General features: G+C 38.4%; 1 protein-coding gene and 2 long non-coding RNA genes across 5 annotated transcripts; 2 read left to right on the top strand and 1 right to left on the bottom strand.

The window, feature by feature from the left end:
• Positions 1-11,432: 11,432 nt before the first annotated feature.
• On the top strand, positions 11,433-12,904 carry LOC132623027 (uncharacterized). 2 transcript variants are annotated; one of them, XR_009576079.1, is made up of 3 exons: positions 11,440-11,786; positions 11,900-11,938; positions 12,487-12,904. It is a non-coding gene; the product is annotated as an uncharacterized LOC132623027 (long non-coding RNA). The 2 variants fall into 2 exon arrangements; XR_009576080.1 differs by having other exon boundaries at positions 11,433-11,938.
• Positions 12,905-13,436: 532 nt separating this feature from the next.
• Positions 13,437-15,253, bottom strand: LOC132622170 (uncharacterized). 2 transcript variants are annotated; one of them, XR_009575834.1, is made up of 4 exons: positions 14,879-15,253; positions 14,727-14,765; positions 13,998-14,129; positions 13,437-13,913 (listed from the first exon to the last, which is right to left on the bottom strand). It is a non-coding gene; the product is annotated as an uncharacterized LOC132622170 (long non-coding RNA). The 2 variants fall into 2 exon arrangements; XR_009575833.1 differs by having other exon boundaries at positions 14,727-15,253.
• Positions 15,254-15,407: 154 nt separating this feature from the next.
• LOC132622168 (small nuclear ribonucleoprotein SmD3b-like) lies at positions 15,408-19,953 on the top strand. The gene is made up of 5 exons (XM_060336713.1): positions 15,408-15,683; positions 18,461-18,513; positions 18,595-18,661; positions 18,744-18,800; positions 19,594-19,953. Exons 1-5 carry the CDS (start codon positions 15,525-15,527, stop codon positions 19,654-19,656), a joined length of 399 nt encoding a protein of 132 aa, XP_060192696.1. The 5' UTR covers positions 15,408-15,524; the 3' UTR covers positions 19,657-19,953.
• The last annotated feature ends 241 nt before the right edge of the window (positions 19,954-20,194 follow it).

Below are 20,194 nucleotides of genomic sequence, written 5' to 3'. Positions count from 1 at the left end.
CAAGTTGGTTGTGAAAATTATTGATGTGGAAATATTAAGAAAGGCTAGGGGCAAAAAGGGAAATTCACAAGATGGCTCATAAAAAATATGGAGGAAGGCTAAGGGCAAATTTGGAATTTGAAAAATAATTTTTCATGCATTCCAAAACAAAAAAAAAATATAATGGTCTTGAAAAGGCCAAGTGGGCCGTCCAAGTTGGGTGGGCTAAAGCCCACATGGGAATTAAATAAAAGTGAATAAAGATGACTCATTTGCTCATTTTTCATCTTCATCCTTAGAGAGAATTCAAGAAGCTTGGAGAAGACAAAACAAGAAGGCCATATTCGGCCAAGCTATGCAAAAATTGACCCCTTGAAAATCTTGATCAAAAATTATTTTCTCCTAGCATTCCTACTAATTTGAAGGTCCTCTTTAACGTGGTATAATTGTTGGAGCAAGTAGATCCCTCTTTGTTGCAAGTTCACAACCAAAGCCAAGTGAGAAGTTAAGGGAAAAAGGTAAGATTTAATCTTCTTTTATATAGTATGGATGGTTGTGTATGTTGTAGTATGTAGAAAATGGGTGAAATTCATGAAAATATGGATGTTGGTTGTGGCCGTGTATATGTGTGTTGTGTAGGAAGGTGAGTCAATTATTTTATCTAGTGTTTTGATTGTTGTTGTGGATTCTATGTTGAGAAAGAAAGTTTAATGATTCTAGTAAAGTTGTATTGGTTGGAGAGTTGCTTTAGAAGTTAATGTGATTTGAATATAGTTTTCTTGTAATTATGGAAAACAATGTTGTTAGTATGTGGATTGTTGGTATAATTCATGAATTTGAAGGAAGAAAATGTGTCGTTATTGTTCTTGTTGCATTTGGGAGGTTTCGGGTGGTATTGTGCATTGGTTGGGTTGTTTTGGTCATTTCGCGGATTGTTTGAAGTGTTCTTGAGTCTTGTTTGTAAGGTCTTGGGCAAGTATTTGAACGTGTGAGCATTTATGTTGGCTTGATCGTATGGTTGAATTGAATATAAATGAAATGCCATCGAATTGTGAAGAAGGGATTGCTAGTGTTAGAATGCGTTTGAAATAATTGTTGAAGTTGAAGACATGATTGTTGGTATTGTTGTTGATAATTTGGCCGAGTTGAATTCTCGAATTTGTTGTTGATAAATTGGCCGAGTTAGATTCTCGGGGATGGTATATTTACAGGGGAAATGCTGCCGAAATTTCGGCAGATTATAAATGAATGTATTTGGAAGACTAAGGTAAGTGTGTGATGGTGTGTTTAATGATTGTGTAATCTTCTTGAATGTAGACTAGCGATAGCGAGCTTGGACAAAAAGCGTAGCTAATAGGACGTGGAACAGGTATGTAAAGCTTACCTTTTCTTTCTTTGGCATGTCGTAGAGCTAAGTAAGCTATGATACTTATCTTGGGGTAACTCTATTCTCGATTCCGAGCTTGTTAATGATTATTATTCACTTCTTGACGTGAGTATACTTAGTATAGCCGAGCTTATTGTTTGATTGAATAACAAGAAAAGTCTAAAGAATTCTGTAAGTAGTAATGTCCCTAACTTTCGTAGACGGTCTCGGATTGCTTGAAGATGGTTGTAGAGGTTCCTAAAATGAATAACGTTCATAACCTTCATGTGCTAATTCGGATTGTTTGGGAAATGCTCGTAGAGGTTTCTATAATGAATAACGTTCATAAATCTCATAATAAACTCGGATTGTTTTAGAAACGTTCATGGGGGGTTTTATAATGAATGATGTCCATAACGATATATGAAAGCTACTTGGTATGATTGTTGCTTTAATTTTTCAAAAATAGCTTCTGAAACGCTCATAACTTTTTCATACTAAGTCGGATTGACCCGAAACTTGTTTCTGAGCCTTCAGGCGTCGGTAAGTATACGTATACATCGAGTCTTAAAAGTTGATTTATGCACACTTAGTTTCCCATTACTCTGTTCGGGCATAGGGTTGTTAACTTTCTTATACTAACCCGGATTTACTTGAGACGTGTTTGTGGTTTATTAATGATTTCAAGAAAATTAGTTTTGTACTAAAGGAAACATAAAGTCGATTTTCAAAACCACTCCGAAGGGGGTGCGAGATTTTATTATTTAGATTTTCAAAACCACTCCGAAGGGGGTGCGAGATCTTACTATTTGTTTCATTTACGATTTTATGTTTACACTCCATAACGGTATCTCTTTGTATTGATATTTGTGGATTGTGTAGTGTAGACACCATCATTAGTATTATGTCGCAAGTGGCATGCCCGAAGGGGCCAGGACCAGTATTATTATGTCACGAATGGCATGCCCAAAGGGGCTAGGACTATTATTATGTCGCAAGCAGCATGCCCGAAGGGGCCAGGACTAGTATTATTATGTTGCAAGCGGCATGCCCGAAGGGGCCATCATTATCATAATGCCGGACGCGGCATTCCCGAAGGGGCCATCATCATTATTATTATGTCGGGACCGGCATGCCCGAAGGGGCCAGGGTAGTATTATGTCGGAACCGGCATGCCCGAAGGGGCCATCATTATTATTATGTCGGGACTGGCATGCCCGAAGGGGCCAGGGTAGTATTATGTCGGAACCGGCCTGCCCGAAGGGGCCATCATCATTATTATTATGTCGGAACCGGCATGCCCGAAGGGGCCAGGACTAGCATTATTATGCCGGCGGCATGCCCGAAGGGGCCATCATTGTTACTCTGCCGGAAGCGGCCGTCTGAAGGGACTATTATGATACTATATTCACATTGTGTATTCTAGAATTTGGGTATGTTGTACTTATATTGTGTGCTAGAATTTGTGTAAGGCACTACATGGCACGGTTCAAAATGTTGTTCCAGGTTACTCCGGGTTGCCTCTAAACTGGTTTACTGTTACGCCTTTCCTTGTTTATGATTCAGTGATGCTTTACATATTCAGTACATATTCCGTACTGACCCCCTTTCTTCGGGGGCTGCGTTTCATGCCACGCAGGTACACCCAGATGAGTAGAAGGCTTTGCTAAAGGTGTTCCAGCGGGATTGGCGAGCTCCATCTCAGTTCGGAGTGTTGCCGGGTCAAAGTACTTATGTCATGGTATTTTGTATATGTTAGAGACTTTGCAGACAGTGTCCTGTGGATAGGGCGTCGAGAAGTACGAATCATTTGTAGATGTTATAAGAGTATGTATTTTCGGATGATTTTAGTTGGTAAAAAGTACGAAATTGATTGAAAGTTTTTCATAATCTGTATAAAGATAATGACCTCTATTTGGAATAGTTTCACGTTTTAAAAGTTTTTTTTGAAATGACAGATTTTGGTAAAGTGAACGTTTAAGGGTTCGCTCGACTCTGATGAGCGTCGGGTGCCCATCATGCCCTATCAAGATTAGGGTGTGACAACATGTTGCATAGTCCATTCTTTGAACCGGTGTAAGATTACTTGAATTTTTTTCAAGCATTTCCGCATTCGCTCGTCTTTGACCTCGAAAGCACCATTGACTTGATTCAGGTCCAGAAGGGACTCGCACTTTGCTTTGATGACTTCAGCCCCTAAGCTTCGAGCTAATTCCAAACCTGCAATCATAGCCTTATACTCGGCTTCATTGTTAGTCAATTTTAAAGTCCTGATAAATTGTCGAATACAATCACCTGCGGGGGCCTTAAGAACAATTCCCAAACCGGACCCTTTCACATTCGATGCTCCATCCGTGTACAAGGTCCAGATCCCTGCGGTTTTTCCCAAGGTTAGCAAAAGCTCTTTTTCTACCTCGGGAACTATTGCAAGTGTAAAGTCCGCCACAAAGTCGGCTAGAATTTGAGATTTTATAGCACTTCTAGGTTTGTACTCAAAGTCATAACCGCTTATTTCTACGGCCCACTTCATCAATCTACTCGACAACTCTGGTTTATGCATAATCCTTTTTAACGGGTAAGTGGTCACTACACATATGGGGTGGCATTGGAAATAAAGTTTCAGTTTCCTAGAAGCACTTATCAAGGCTAATGCTAATTTTTCAAGGTGAGGATAACGAGTCTCTATATCCCCTAATGTTCTACTCACATAATAGATAGGGAATTACGTACCTTCTTCTTCTCGGACCAAAACGCCACTTACCGCAACCTCGGATACTGCTAGATATAAGAAAAGTTGTTCATCTACCTTCGGTGTGTGCAGCAAAGGTGGGCTCGACAGGTACTGTTTCAAATCTTCCAAAGCTCTTTAACATTTCGGTGTCCACACGAAGTCATTCTTCTTCCGTAGCAATGAAAAGAAACAGTGATTTTTATCCAAGGACCTTGAAATGAACCGGCTCAGAGCCGTTATTCTTCCGGTCAACCTTTGTACTGCTTTTACGTTGTTAACCACTTCGATGTCTTCAATGGCCTTAATTTTGTCTAGGTTGATTTCTATTCCTCGATTCGACACCATAAAACCCAAGAACTTACCCGATCTAACCCTGAAGGCACACTTTTTCGGGTTCAGCTTCATGTTGTATTTGCGAAGTACGTTGAAGGTTTCCTGCAAATGCTTTAAATGGTCCTCTATTTCTAGGGACTTAACTAGCATGTCATCAATATAAACCTCCATTGTTTTACCTATTTGTTCTTCGAACATTCGGTTAACTAGGCGTTGGTAAGTTGCAACGGCGTTTTTTAATCTGAATGGCATTACATTCTAGTAATAAGTCCCGTATCGGGTTATATAAGAAGTTTTCTCTTGATCCTCCGGGTCTATCCGAATCTGATTGTACCCGAAGTAGGCATCAAGAAAACTTAACATCTCATGCCCGGCCGTCGCATCGATCATTCGATCAATGTGAGGCATAGTAAATGAATCCTTCAGGCACGCTTTGTTCAAGTCCTTATAATCAATACACATTCTAAATTTATTACCTTTCTTCGGCACGACAACGACATTCGCTAACCAGTTCAGGTATTTAACCTCCCGGATAGAACTTATTTTCAAAAGCTTTGTTACGTCTTCTTTGACGAAGGCATGCTTTACTTCGGCCATCGGCCTCCTTTTCTGCTTCACTGGGGAAATTTTTTATCGAGGCTTAACTTATGCGCCATTACTTCCGGTGGCATACCTGTCATGTCTAAATGGGACCATGCAAAACAACCGGCGTTAGCTTGAAGAAATTTAATTAATTTACGACTGAGTTCCGAGGTTAACCCCGTGCCCAGTTATACCTTTCTGTCAGGCAAGTGCACAAATAAGATCATCTGCTCCAGCTCCTCTATGGTAGACGTGGTTGCGTTCGAATCATCTGGTAACACGAATGATCTGGGCACACCGAAATCATCTTCTTCGAAGTTTGGGCTCATCTCTTCCTTTTCTTCACCCCGAGGAGACCGCGCCCCTATTCTTTAATTGCAATTTAGTATCTTTGCCTTGGTTGATTCAACATCTTTTTAAACCGGTTCATTCTGAGTGAGGGGTGCTTCTTCGACCGCGAACATCTCCCTCACTGCGGGTTGTTCACCACATACCGTTTTTATCCCTTCCGATGTCAAAAATTTTAACATTTGATGCAATGTCGAGGATACTGCTCTCATGCTATGAATCCATGGTCTGCCGAGCAATGCATTATACTTCATCTCACTCTCGATGACATAGAACACCGTTTTCTGAATAGACCCGGCGATGTTGACCGGTAAAGAGATTTCTCCCTTAGTATTTTCGCTTGCCATTTGAATCGCTGAGAACCCGAGCTACCAACACAATTTGGTCCAACAGCCCCAGTTGTTCTACCACTCTCTATCAGATAATATTGGCCGAACCACGTTTAACTTAAGATTTAAAAAATGGATAGAAATTACCAACATATCATTGTGTGGTTGAATAATTCCTTCTGCATCCTCATCGTTGAAGAAAATAGATCCTTCGCGTACATAATCCCTGGTCCGCTTCTCTCAAACAACTGAAACCTTTGTCCTTTTCATCATCGGACCTCGTGGTGCTTTCGTTCCTCCGATTATCATATTGATCACGTGTTGTGGCTCCATGGGATCGGCCTGTTTGTGATTTTCCCTGCCTTTGTAGTGTCCTTTGGCTCGATCACTTATGAATTTGCAAAGGTGGCCGTTTTTCAACAACCGAGCCACCTCTTCTCTCAATTAGCGACAGTCCTCGGTCCTATGACCATGAGTTCCAATACTCACACATTACGCTTGGATCTCTTTGAGCTGGATCAGATCTTAATGGTCTCAGCCACCTGGCATCCTTGATATGGCCAATGGCCGAGACAAGATCTATGGTATTAATATTGAAATTGTACTCTGATAACCTCGGGCTGTCCCCATTGTTGGCTGACCCACCGATGGTATCACTTCTAAACAGAAAACCTTGACTGCTTGATCCGCGTTCAACTCGTCGATCACTCCTACTCGAATGATGACTAGGGTCGTTTCTTCCCCTATCCGATCTAAAGCTGGACTTCTCCGATTGAGCATAGGGTCGGTATCTATCCTTCGATGGTCTTATTTTCGTCGATCACCACGCGATTGCAAAGAGTGAAAGCTACCCGATCGGGTTAACACCTTTGCGATCGCTAAGCACCGCGACTGACCCACTTTCACACATGCATCCATGTGATCGCGGGACCTCACCACGTGATTGTGAGGGGTGTTGTTTCCATCAGGCTCACGGCCGCGACGCCTTCTTCGTGATAGCAAAGAAGGACACCAGCAATAGCTGAAACCAAATTTTCTGGTTTTTTACTCCAATTCCCCTGACCACCCTTGTTTGAGTCTGGGGAAAAACCTCTTAATATGCCCTAGTTCACCACACTCTAAGCATGAACGGTCCAACGTAGGTCGCTAAACCAAATTTGATGAAGCGGTGTAGCCCCCATGCTGACTCGAAGAATGATAATTGGCCCCTGATGGGCCCCTAGCAGACACCTGCATAGCGGACTGAACCGAACGCCCTGAATACACCTGAGAACTCTGACCCCTAGAGAAAGATATAGTTGCTGAAACTTCCACCCCTTTTGGGCCTTCTTCTCTGCCTGCTTTGCGTAACCCTCCTGTCTAATCCCCTCAACAACACGGACATGCTTCACTACCTCCTGAAATGAAGCCCCTGTGGCTACAAGCTGAAGAGCTGATAGTTGAAGTCCAGTGTTCAATCCTTTCACAAAACGTCGGATCCTTTCCTCCTTAGTGGGCAGCAACTGAAGAGCATATCGGGACAAAGAGTGAAAATGGGACCCATAAACAGCAACAGACGAGTTTCTTTGATCAATATTAGCAAACTCATCCTTCTTCATGTCCCTCAGAGTACGCGAGACATACTTCTCTAGAAACACTGAATAGAATTGAACCTAAGTTAACGGAGGTGACCCAGCTGGCCTGCACTCCACATATGCCCTCCACCACAACTTGGCATCACCCAAGAATAGAAAAGTCACAAATTCAACACGATACTTGTCCACTGACCCCATCTCATAGAGCCTCTCATGACAATCTATGATGAACTCGTACGCATCCTCCAACTTTGTGCCATAGAAAATCAGAGGCTTCATCTTAGTGAACCTCCAAAATAAATCATGCTCCTCTCCGGTCATCACCGGCCCTGTAACTGGCCTCGGAAATGCCTCAAAACCCGGAACTTCATCCAAGCGAAGAGCCACTGCTGCGGCATGCTGAACTCCCGGAGCCTGAACTCTATCCGGACCTGGGGCTGCTATCCCTACACTTCTACCTGTAAGAACTCCCGGTATCGCTCCGGTCTGGGCCAACCCATGTAACTAGTTCAGCACCTGAGCCATCGCATTCGGTAACCTGGAGCAGCTGCAGCCCTTGGCGGAGCTGGCACTGCCTCTGGCTGAGCTGGCGTGGCTGCATCTCCCGCGACCTCATTAGGAGCCACTGGAGGCACAAGGTCAACTGCTGGGACTCCGCCCCCAACCGGTGCTGCCTCTCTACCTGCTCCTCTACCTCCACCTCCTGCCGCGCATGTTCTCGCCATCTGCGAGAGAATGAAGGATAGTCAGCTACCAATTTGAATCACCCAGATACCAATTGGAATCAAGTAGCACGAAGGAAAGAAAGAAAAAAAAAGGGAATTTTCCTAGTGTCTGGTAGCCTCCCGAAGATAAGTACAGACGTCTCCATACTGATCCGCAAGACTCTACTAGTCTTGTCCTTGTACGACGAAATCGATGAATCTAAGGCTCTGATACCAACTTTGTCACGACGCAATCCGCCATGACTGGCACCCACACTAATTCCTAGTGGGCGAACCAATACACCTAACCATCTACTCCTTCAAAGTCCATTTTTATTTAACCAATTCCATCAGTTCATAAAAATTTAAACACAAGATTAATCAAAAGTAGTCATGCCAATAAAACAATAATGTAAATGCGGAAGTCCTAACTATTACAACCCCAAAATTCGAAAGTCACGGTACAAGGACTCTAATCCAAAACATGTCTAAGGAAGGTATACTGTCAGAAATAAATAAACATCTATCTCTAAAATGGAAATAGACATTAGATAAGGAAGATCTTCGAACGGCCTGACATGGATAGAAGCACACTCTCAATCTGTCAGCAAATGGCCTCAACGCTAGATGTGAGGTCGGGTAGCAGTCCCTGGATCACAATCTGCACTCAAAAGAATGCAGCAGGGCGGTATCAGTACAAACACTATGTACTAGTAGATATCATAGGCTGACTAAGATTAGTATCATGCATGAATCATAAAATCAATAAAATAGGCAGACCAGTCAACAACACATAATCAAATAGCCAACACCAAGTAAATCAATGAAATTAACAAATCAGGCCAACCAATGATATTAACAACTAAGTCAACGGAAACAAGCAATGAAATAAACCTCCCAACAACATTCTCACTTACTCAGCCACTGATCACTCATGTACATACATGCTAATTGGTGTCTTTACCCAATAGTCATGACCTGCAGGAGATCCATGGTGTCTATGTACCACTCGTTACGGAACGAATCTTGGACCACGAGCTCACAACTAGGCTACATCCTCACCCCTGTCAAATGTTCCTTTTCATATCTAGGCCACATCCTCACCCCCGATCAAATGTGCCTTTTCATATATATATATATATATATATATATATATATATATATATATATATATATATATATATATATATATATATTGTCACATCACTTTCAATGATCGATTATTAAGTAGTATCTCAATTTCATCAAGAAGATCATGTTAACTTCTCACCACAATTGTCATCAAAAGATACATCACACACATCGAATAATGGCATTAAGCCCACATCATCACTCAATAAATAACATATAGGAATTCCAACCATACATTTCCTGAAGATAGACATGCTTTCTCCTATCAATCTCATAACATATACAATCAACTAATCAAAGTCTACCTCAAGTAGACCGTAACCTACCTCAACTGTTGAGCTGGAACAATGCGAATCACTTCGCTATAGCCTTTCCCTTTCGTAATGCCTCGGAACGCTCAAAGTCTAGCAATTAAGATGCTAAATAAGTCACAAACACTCTAGTCAACAATATCAATACAATGAACACCCTTTCCACCTTACCCCATTTTCATGGGTGAATGATTACTAAGTGTCAATCATCCTAACATTGGCCTTAGCAACCATAAACTATTGATTCATAAGGTTATTCAATCAAGTTATCTCTTACAAGCAGTTTCTATGGTCAAGCTACCATTTTTATGAAACCCTAAGTCTCAAATCACTTAGTTCATGCCTCTAATGGTTCAATTCTTGATTAGAAAGTGATAAACCCAAACCTTTAGATGATAATCACATAATAATACTCATAACCCACCAACTATTGAAGGCCTATTAAGTTCTAGGGTTACTATTCTCAATTCACCATTGTAGACCCATTAGAACGATGACAATCTTAGAGATGAAAGCGCAATGAAGGAAGGAATGATTGAGACTTACCTCTTGAGAATATTCTTGCCCTAGCTTTAGAATTTCGCCCTAGGTACTCCTTGGAAACTGTTTTGGAGTTTTATGAATAAAGAATTCGGTTTTATGAATAAAGAATTCGGAACTGAGTGTTTAAAACCCGAGATTCTGTCTCCATCGACCGCTGTGACAATTATTATGCCGCTGCAGCGGTCTCGCTAGAGCGGGCAAGTGCCCATTGTAGCGGACCTAATAGAATGTTTCCCTCCGTTGTGGCGAGCCTAGTTCCGCTACAGCACAAGTGCTGCAGCGGTCCAGTGCCCGCCATAGCGGACACCCCAATTTCCTGTCTGACCGCGGCGACGAGAGGTCTGCCGCTACAGCGGTCCCGCCACAACGGTACTTTATCCGCTGCAGCGGTACCACTGAGCCAGTAGACTCGCTAATTTCCATAGTTTTTCACCCTACCACCCAACACTTCATCCGAGGCCTCACAAACACAAACAAAACATGCACACTAATGTAAAAACACCATACGGACTCACTCGTGGCCTCGGAATTCCCAACAGAGGTTTAATTTCTTACGTCAGCCCCAAACAGACTCAACACAACCAAACAATAATCACGACAAGCCAATTTTCCAATTCTTAGACTTTTACACTTCAGTTTCTATTAGCTCGTTCTACCCTTGGAAAGATTCTATTTGGTAGGGTGATCCTAAATTTTCCTTAACGACCAGGAGGGTCGTTACAAAAAGTTAGTGTTTTTCTTAAGAGGTGTGAAAAAGGCTAAGTATACACTTATTTTGAAGGGAAAATGACATAGGGTACCTACTTAAGCCTCTGTATTATAAAATATATAGATAGTTTTCCGTATTTATAAAACATAATGATATTTTACGAAACATGATGGATTTTCATATATTTTTTGTTTTTTTATTTTTTTTAGAAAAATATATTTTTTTTAAAATAATTTTTTTCAAAGAATATATTTTTTTTAAATTTAATTTTTGTTTTTGCTCAATGTCTTAAAAAATTAGCTCAATTTGTTTTGTATGAAGTGTGTATGTGTGAGCGAAATTTTAAATATAGTTTCATAACAAAATTGTGAGCGAAAGCTTTAAGCCTTGAATATTGTATGAAAGTTGTTACAATGTTGTTGTAGTTGTACATTAATTTTCTAGAAACCTAATATGAAATTTTGAGCGTTGAATAAGATATACACATTTCATATCGTTTCACACCCTAAATTTTGAGCGAAAAAATGATTTTTTTTAAAAAGTTTTTTTTTTTTTTGTAAAATAATTTTTTTTTTTTAAAAGTATGTTTTGTATATGATTTGTAATGTTGTGTTTTGTAAATAGAAAACTATCGTCACGTTTCATAAATATCTCTCCTTAATATGTATATATACGTACTTTACCCAATTTTGAACCAGAGAGCTTACTAGTTTGTAGACCATTTAGCACACGGAAACATTATTTCTAATCTTCATCGGCGCACTTTTTACTAACGGAAAAGGGCCAAAATTACCCCTGAACTTTGAAAAATAGTTCATTCATGCCCTTCGTTATACTTTAGGGCCAATTATACCCTTACCGTTATACTTTGGGCCAAATATACCCTTGAGTATAACGGCGTGCCACGTGTCAAAATCTCAGTGACCAACTTATTTTCCCTCTTTTATTTTTCATCCGGATGCCTACTCCTTCAGATCCGACCCAATTAATTTATTACCCAACCCGTAAAATAACCCAAATAAGCCAAACCTAACCCGTATAACATATCTATAGCTTGCCTCTCTCTCTCTCTCTCTCTCTCTCTCTCTCTAAAAAAAACGCAGATCATCTTCAACCTCTTCAAATGGAAGCTGCAATTATGATTTAGTGGGTTTTATTGTTACCTTTTTGCTTGGTGATTTAGTGGTTTTTCTGCATACCCTTTTGCTTATTTTGTGGTTTGGATTTTGAGTTTTCATATTTTTTGTTTTGGGATGTAGATCGTCTTCAGATGGGTGAAGTAGTTTCCACTATTCCAAGTAGGTTCTCTTCTTTATTTCCTTTTTTTTTGTTTCAATATTTTAGTGAAGTGAATAATTACTTGTGTGTTGAAAAACAAAATGATTACTTGTGTCACTCTTCCTCTAGATTTATTTGTTGCCTTTGTTAAATCTTACCAAATTTTCAAACTAAACCAAATATACCTATTCTACTTAAAAAGAAATAAGATGTTCAAATTGACATAGAGTTAGTATAACTGGCAATTTTTCGTATACCAATGACCATAGATCTGTCTTTAAATCTGTTTTTTTATCTGTTTTTAAATCTGTTTTTTAAATCTGTTTTTAAATCTGTTTTTTTATCTGTTTTTTAAATCTGTTTTTTTTTTTAAATCTGTTTTTAAATCTTTTTTGTAAATCTGTTTTTTTTAAATCTGTTTTTAAATCTGTTTTGTATCTGTTTTGTAAATCTGTTTGTTTTTTTAAATCTGTTTTTAAAATCTGTTTTTTTTATCTTTTTTGTAGATCTGTTTTTTTTTAATCTGTGTAAATATTGAGCATTATTTTTTTTTAAATCTGATTTTCAGTGAAGTCTTACAATGTCCGAAATTAGTTGTAATTCAACGAAGAAGTGTCACTGTGGTGAAATTGCAGTTACTACCAGTCTCATTAACAAGCTTAACTTGGCAAGGGAATGATGCAGTTACTACCAGCCAGTTGGAGGCTACAGCTCAAGAAAGGATTGGGAAGTTGAATCCAAGAAGCGGACCTAACAATTGATTTAGCTTTATGAAATGTTATTGTTTTTTGTGAATTATGGTGATGTATTTACTGCTTATGACAGTACTCTTAATTTGCTAATTATGTAATGGTCAAACTAAATGGATGCCACATTATGACTTGGGATGTATTAGTTTTTGGGGTTATAGTGTGGCATCCATACAACTATTGGCTTATTTTGTGCTGTGGTTGACAGTTTCTATAGCATATTTATGGTGTTTGAAATGTCCAGTTGTTTTGTCGAATTGGATTATGTTTAGTTTGACTGAAATGTGTATGAAGTGTAGTGAATTGAGATGTGCAGAAAGTGTGCAAAACTGTGTTGAAATGTACATCATATAAGTTTGCAGCTAAATACAACCTTCATTTCACCATAAAACTATATAGTTGACAAGAAGCGTAGGACTTAGTGTTCACTAAAAACTGAATTGTCTTTGATATTTTCTAAGTAGGTGATTTTCTTTTCCAGTTTGGGACATTCGAGTCAAGGAAACATGGTAGTATCAGTACTTCTGAAAAGATCAAATGCTCTTTGAGACTGCTGTAGAAATGATGAATTTCAAACCAATTATTTTAGCATGGACTTTACTATACCAATACCATTCACTCTTTATCAAGTCCAACAATCAGCAAATATGTTCTATGTACCTGCAAACATTTTAGAATCTAATATAAATGAAAAAATGGACTAACTAGCTTACATATCAAGACTATACCTTTGTTACACAGAAAGATTAATAGCCCCATGAGTCCAACAGAGAGAAAAAATGGATTTCTTATTAGCAACATTAAATTAGCAAGTTTACACATACAATAACAACAACAAACTAGCTTACATAGCAAGACTTCAACTCCTAAACAAACACTTCTACTCCTACACATCGTCATCTACCAAAACAAGCCTTTCACTTCTATTACTAGACCAAGCATAATTCATCCCAAATTAGCGACAAAAAAATTCAACTAATACGGACAATGAAATCATAAACATCTTCAACTTCAACATCTTCTCTTCCAATTCCCTTGATTTGCTCACTTGAGAGTTATTTATAGCCTCCAAGTTATGCACCTTTTTCTTCAAGTTGTCTCTTTCGAGCTTAACCGCATTCAACGACTCTCTTAAATTGTCCATCTTCGTCGTAGCCACTTCCAATTTACCCTTCAAATCACTTATTTCCAATAAAGCATTGTCTAGAAAATTATCTTGCCACTCCCAAAAACCACAATTTTCAGCCTGTCCAAACCAATAAAATACGAAAAAATGATCAACACTTTAATGAAACAATCTCTGGACAAATAATTCAATAATAACACTTACCTTAAGTTTAGGAGACTTATAGAATATCCTACCAGGATTTGAAGGTGTTTTCGAATTGAAACAACGAGCAATTTCACCACAGTGACACTTCTTCGTTGAATTACAACTAATTTCGGACATTGTAAGACTTCACTGAAAATCAGATTTAAAAAAAAATAATGCTCAATATTTACACAGATTTAAAAAAAAAAAAAAAACAGATCTACAAAAAAGATAAAAAAAACAGATTTAAAAAAACAAACAGATTTAAAAACAGATACAAAACAGATTTAAAAACAGATTTTAAAAAAACAGATTTACAAAACAGATAAAAAACAGATTTAAAAAAAAATTAGATTTAAAAAACAGATTTAAAAACAGATAAAAAAACAGATTTAAAAAAAAAACAGATTTAAAAACAGATAAAAAAAACAGATTAAAAAAACAGATTTAAAAACAGATAAAAAAACAGATTTAAAAAACAGATTTAAAGACAGATCTATGGTCATTGGTATACGAAAAATTGTCAGTTATACTAACTCTATGTCAATTTGAACATCTTATTTCTTTTTAAGTAGAATAGGTATATTTGGTTTAGTTTAAAAATTTGGTAAGATTTAACAAAGGGAACAAATAAATCTAGAGGAAGAGTGACACAAGTAATCATTTTGTTTTTCAACACACAAGTAATTATTCACTTCACTAAAATATTGAAACAAAAAAAAAAAGGAAATAAAGAAGAGAACCTACTTGAAATAGTGGAAACTACTTCACCCATCTGAAGACGATCTGCGTCCCAAAACAAAAAATATGAAAACTCAAAATCCAAACCACAAAATAAGCAAAAGGGTATGCAGAAAAACCACTAAATCACCAAGCAAAAAGGTAACAATAAAACCCACTAAATCACAATTGCAGCTTCCATTTGAAGAGGTTGAAGATGATCTGCGTTTTTTTTTTAGAGAGAGAGAGAGAGAGAGAGGCAGGCTATAGATATGTTATACGGGTTAGGTTTGGCTTATTTGGGTTATTTTACGGGTTGAGTAATAAATTAATTGGGTCGGATCTGAAGGAGTAGGCATCCGGATGAAAAATAAAAGAGGGAAAATAAGTTGGTCACTGAGATTTTGACACGTGGCACGCCGTTATACTCAAGGGTATATTTGGCCCAAAGTATAACGGTAAGGGTATAATTGGCCCTAAAGTATAACGAAGGGCATGAATGAACTATTTTTTCCTTTTCCGTTTTACTAATTATTATAGACTTACACTTTTTACCCTTTCTCGAAAATAAAAAGCCTCCAAATAGAAGACAAAAATAACCAAAAAGAAAAAGAAAATATAAAGAAGAGAAAAGAAAAAACCTACACAACAAACACGAACCGTTAGATCAAACTCGATCCATCGGCAGGGACACTGAAAGAATTAGCCCTAAGTTGTATTAAGTTCGCGGCACTCGTCTTGTTTGATTTCCCAATAATACGTTTACAGACTCCACAAATCACCGAGCTGCAAACTACAATCTAGCCAGAGTAGCATTACCTCGCAATGAGTCGCAGCTTAGGCATACCGGTGAAGCTTCTACACGAAGCAACAGGGCATATAGTGACTGTAGAGATGAAGAGCGGTGAAGTTTACAGAGGAAGTATGGTGGAGTGTGAGGATAACTGGAATTGCCAGCTTGAAAGCATTACTTACACTGCTAAAGTATGGGTTTAGTATATTTTCGTTTGATTTCCTGTTTTAGTTGAACTTTCTTGTTAATGCCGTGTTTGCCTGTTTCTCAAATCTAAAACCCTAGTTCTTATGGTAATCTTTGTGTAGTTTTGTATTAGGTAAATTTATTTTAGGTGCTTATCATTATTTTGGATAGTGAAGTAGTATAGCGCGAGGACAACTGGAATAACCAGCTCGAAAGCATCACTTACAATGCTAAAGTATGGATTTTATACATGTTCGCAATTCATTTGATTTCCTGACCCTAGCTCTTAAATATAAAACCCTTTGTTCTTATAATATTACGTGATTCAAAGTGTTCTCTGTGTAGTTTCGAATTAGGTAAGTTTGTTTTAGAAAAATTGAAGAACTATTCCAAATTCAGATGGAAAATTATGTCTTTATCATTGTTTTGGATAGTGAAGTAGTTGAGTGCGAGGACGAATGGAATAACTAGCTTGAGAACATCACTTACACTGCTAATGTACGATTTTTTAACGTGCAAATTCCTGATTATTTGTCTCTGGCTATGTAAATGTTTAGTTAAGGAAGTGAAAGAGGGATATCCGATTTCACACAAAAAGTTTGATGCTTAAACCCCTGGTAGTCTTAGTCTGGTAGTCTTAGTCATCGTATGTTTGGACAGTAGGAGCAGTTAATAAAAAATACCTACTTGAGTATCAGTAAGAGAACATAGATCCGAGTTCAGTATTTTGTGGGAGGTAGTTATAGGCTTATAGCATTGGACCAACTTCCTTATTGTTACTGGGACAATCACGGGCCACTGGGATTTCTGGTTCTGGGCCAAAGTTAAAGAATCTCATTGACTTATATGAAATATTTCTCATTAATTGGATTAGTTTCAATCTCTTGGTCTTTGTTGTCCTGTTGTTTTCTGTTACAAGTTAATATCTAGTTTTCTCCTAAATTTATGTTGTGTTCAAATGAAGGATTATGTAGTGTTTTCTGAAAACAAAAGTGTCTTTACTGACAAACAGCTTCACTTTATGAAAATGAATGACTTTTTTTTTAGCCAAACATGGCCTAAGTGCCTGTTTGGTTTATTGAAACATTTTATGTTTCCATTCTTCAAGAAAGTTATTGTTTTTTTATATTTTCTCCATAGAGTTGTAGGAAAAGTTGTTTGGTATTAGAAAACGAAAGCAGCTCTCGCGCTGATGTCCAACTATCTTCCATTAGCTAAACAGAAGCGGAAATCTTCAATGCATAAATGCTATTACTGTTTAAAGCAATTTATTGGTTACCAGCAACAAGAGAATAGCAGGTTTTTGTTTTCTTTTTCATACAGTGGTGTGCGAGTCAGCTTGCACACACCCCAACTAATCCCCACTAGGTACCTGCTATCTCCGTTTGCACAGATCACTTAAGTTTTTGCCTTTGTTGAGATTTGAACCTTGGTTAACCCATGATCCATCTCAGTTTCATTGATCATTAGGTCACCCTTTGACTGGATGATGGCTAAAATTGCATGACCAAAACTTTTCTAGTTTCATGGGTCTTAAAAGGTCATTATCCAAACTTGCACCCCAGAAGGCTAAAGTACGTGCTACACAAATCATTTCGCATCACACTCAAGGACTTGAATACCAATTTCCAACACAACCCAACCATAAAAACATGGATTTTCATGGAAAAAAAATCTCATGTAAACAGACAATAATATAAGTACGCCTTAGTCCCAAACAATAAGGTTACGGTTGATAGAAGTTTGTCTTCCTTCCATATCCATTTATTTATTTTATGATCGAGAAATGCCCGAGGGTCATTGGTTTACTGTTTGAAATTCGGTGGATCATTGGCCCATCCCTCTATCCTTATCCACTTAAATACTAGGGTTTTTGTCTGCAATAGGATTTGAACCCGTGATGTGCACCTTAACCCACACATTGCGTGTTGCGGTCTTACCACTAGAGCAAAGCCCTATGACCATATCCATTATAAATATGGATGACCAGATCCTACTGTAAATAATTAATGCATAAATGACACCACAAACATAGCAACAATTCGTATATGAAACTTCTAGCTTCTGAGGTTAGTCTTATTTATTTGGCTTTCTGATGTTCTATAAGATCAAGTGTGTATTTTTGGTAGTAAGGTGTGCGCAAGCTGACATGGACACCACAGTTTTTTTAAAAAAGTTCCTGGTAGTAAAGGTGCTAAGAAGAGGTTTTAGAATTTGTGATATTTTGCTGTCATGTTTTTTTTTGCGCTTTCCATTTGTGTTTTGCAGGTTCCCCCTTTTTTTGGTTCTTCACTTCCAATTTCTTGTGGGGTGCAACTTACTCTCCAGTGCATTAGTAGTACAGGGAAACAAAACCAAATTGGTTTTACACTGCTGTCCCTGCCATTGATATTTTCTTTAACTTTGTCATTGAAGAAAAGCATCAAGCTATATCAGATACATCCAAATCCTACTGAACCTTTGCCAAAGAGAAAGAGTGATTTTTGCGATCCTTGAGTTGAAACTCTGAACGGATAGTTGTTGATATGCCTGGCTACTTGAGAAGGTTTGGTAAAACAAAATAAGAAACCAGTAAAAGCTGATTTAGCAATACGTCGGAGTCGTGTTTTGCATTCATAACTGTATTCTAGGTATTGGGTGCATGATTCACCTTCTAAGTTGTAGTATTTGGTTCTTTCTCCAGTTACTTATGAAAAAAGAAATGTAGGTTTCTGTATAGGACCTTCCTTCTATGTTTTTTTTATATATATTGACCCTAGTTTCTAATTTTTAATCAATGCAGGATGGAAGGGTGTCACAACTAGAACATGTTTTTATTAGAGGCAGTAAAGTCAGGTATATAGAAATGTAGATTCCTATTGCATGATTTTAGTCTGTTTCCTGGTAAGATCATAGCTGAACTTTAATTTCTACCAGGTTCATGATAATTCCAGATATGCTTAAGAATGCTCCTATGTTCAAGCGCCTAGAAGCAAGAATTAAGGTACTTTACTATAGCATCCGTCTTTGTTTGTTCTTGTTCTTTACTTTAAGTATTTTGCTTATGTTTAATTTCACTTTTGAAGGGAAAAGGTTCATCACTTGGTGTTGGACGTGGACGTGCTATGGCAATGCGAGCTAAAGTGAGTGTTGAAGCATCCCTTCTACTTATTTTTTCTGTTCGAGGCCAACTACTGAAACTTAACCACATATTATCTCTTGTAGAATTTAGGTATATGCGGTTAATTTGCTTGATTTTGCAAAATGGTGGGGCCAATTCCATATTTGGTTCAAAGAAAAGGGAGTTTTTTTTTTGGGGGGTGGGGTGGGGGTGGGGGGGGGGGGGGTTTATGGTTTGTTCCTTAGTTTTGCTTCTTAGAGAAAGTTGAACTTATTTATCTCTCAGTTTGTCCAATTTAAGAAAGTTGTCAACTCCTGTTACATTTACTTCTACCCGCCATTTCACCGAAACTATATTAGATGTCAATTGCTGGTTGCTCTAGGTTATGAGTTGGGAATTGTTATCCTCCCAAGAACTTAAGTGGGATTTATCCGGCTTTTCTTTTGCTGGAGGGAAGGAGTGGAGAGGATGTTATGTAGAATTGCTCTGTTAAAAAAAATTTAGAAGGATGTCATGAAGAATTTGTTGTGGTGGCTCAGTTGGTTGAGCATGGGACTTCCATAATGGAGGTCTCAGGTTCGAAACCCCCTGCCTACAACAGAAGGGGATTTACCTTCTGGGTCGAGCTCGTCGCACGGGGCTTGCCTAGTGCGGTTTATCTCTCTTGTTGGTTGCGGGCTATTGCACAGGAGCGGGATTTACCCTGTGCGCATCCGAAGGGTAGCGGCTGCGGGTTCCGTTGTCATAAAAAAATTGTTGTGTTTTAGCTAGCCAATGTTGTACTCTTAGTGAGAAATGAAATGTCTCCTTTGCAGGCTCAGGCAGCAGGTCGTGGAGCAGCACCTGGTCGGGGTGTTGTACCCCCTGTAAGAAGATGATTGCCGCTTGCGGGATTTTATATGATCTGGTTTTGAGTTCATAAGTTCATTGTATTGGCAGTAAGCTTCTGTTCCCTTGTAATCTAAGAAGTATGGAACATTCGGGGTAGAATTTTAACTTTTCTGGTCTAGATATGACTTGAGTGAGCTGGAAAATCGAGTGACTTTCGGATGGCCGCTATAGATTATGGTAATATGGATTGGTCTAGTTTCTCGTTCAACATTTTGTGGTCCAGGAGTACTTTGCTGTGCCTCTGTTTAGTGATGGGTTATGATTTTTTTTCCTAGCGTTTTTAATGCAAATAGTCCCTTTTTGATTCGCTATAACCTCTTCCGGTGCTTAGCTTGACTGGTTCGTATCAATCTCTTGCTGTCAAGAAACCTTTTCTTAAATATTTTCATTAGGATGCTTTCATGAACCTTAATAAAATGTTGATTGCTTTTCCTTGTGAGGTCAATAGCTGAAGCGAGCAGGCAAAATTATATTTTAGGACGGAAAAGCAGATATTCGGGTTGAACCATTGGTAAATAACCTCTG

The sequence above is a fragment of the Lycium barbarum genome, chromosome 12, assembly GCF_019175385.1.
Source record: "Lycium barbarum isolate Lr01 chromosome 12, ASM1917538v2, whole genome shotgun sequence".
In the NCBI taxonomy this organism is placed as follows: Eukaryota; Viridiplantae; Streptophyta; class Magnoliopsida; order Solanales; family Solanaceae; genus Lycium; species Lycium barbarum.
The sequence above is the reverse complement of the archived record's forward strand: the minus strand, read 5'-3'. Positions and strand labels throughout refer to the sequence as shown.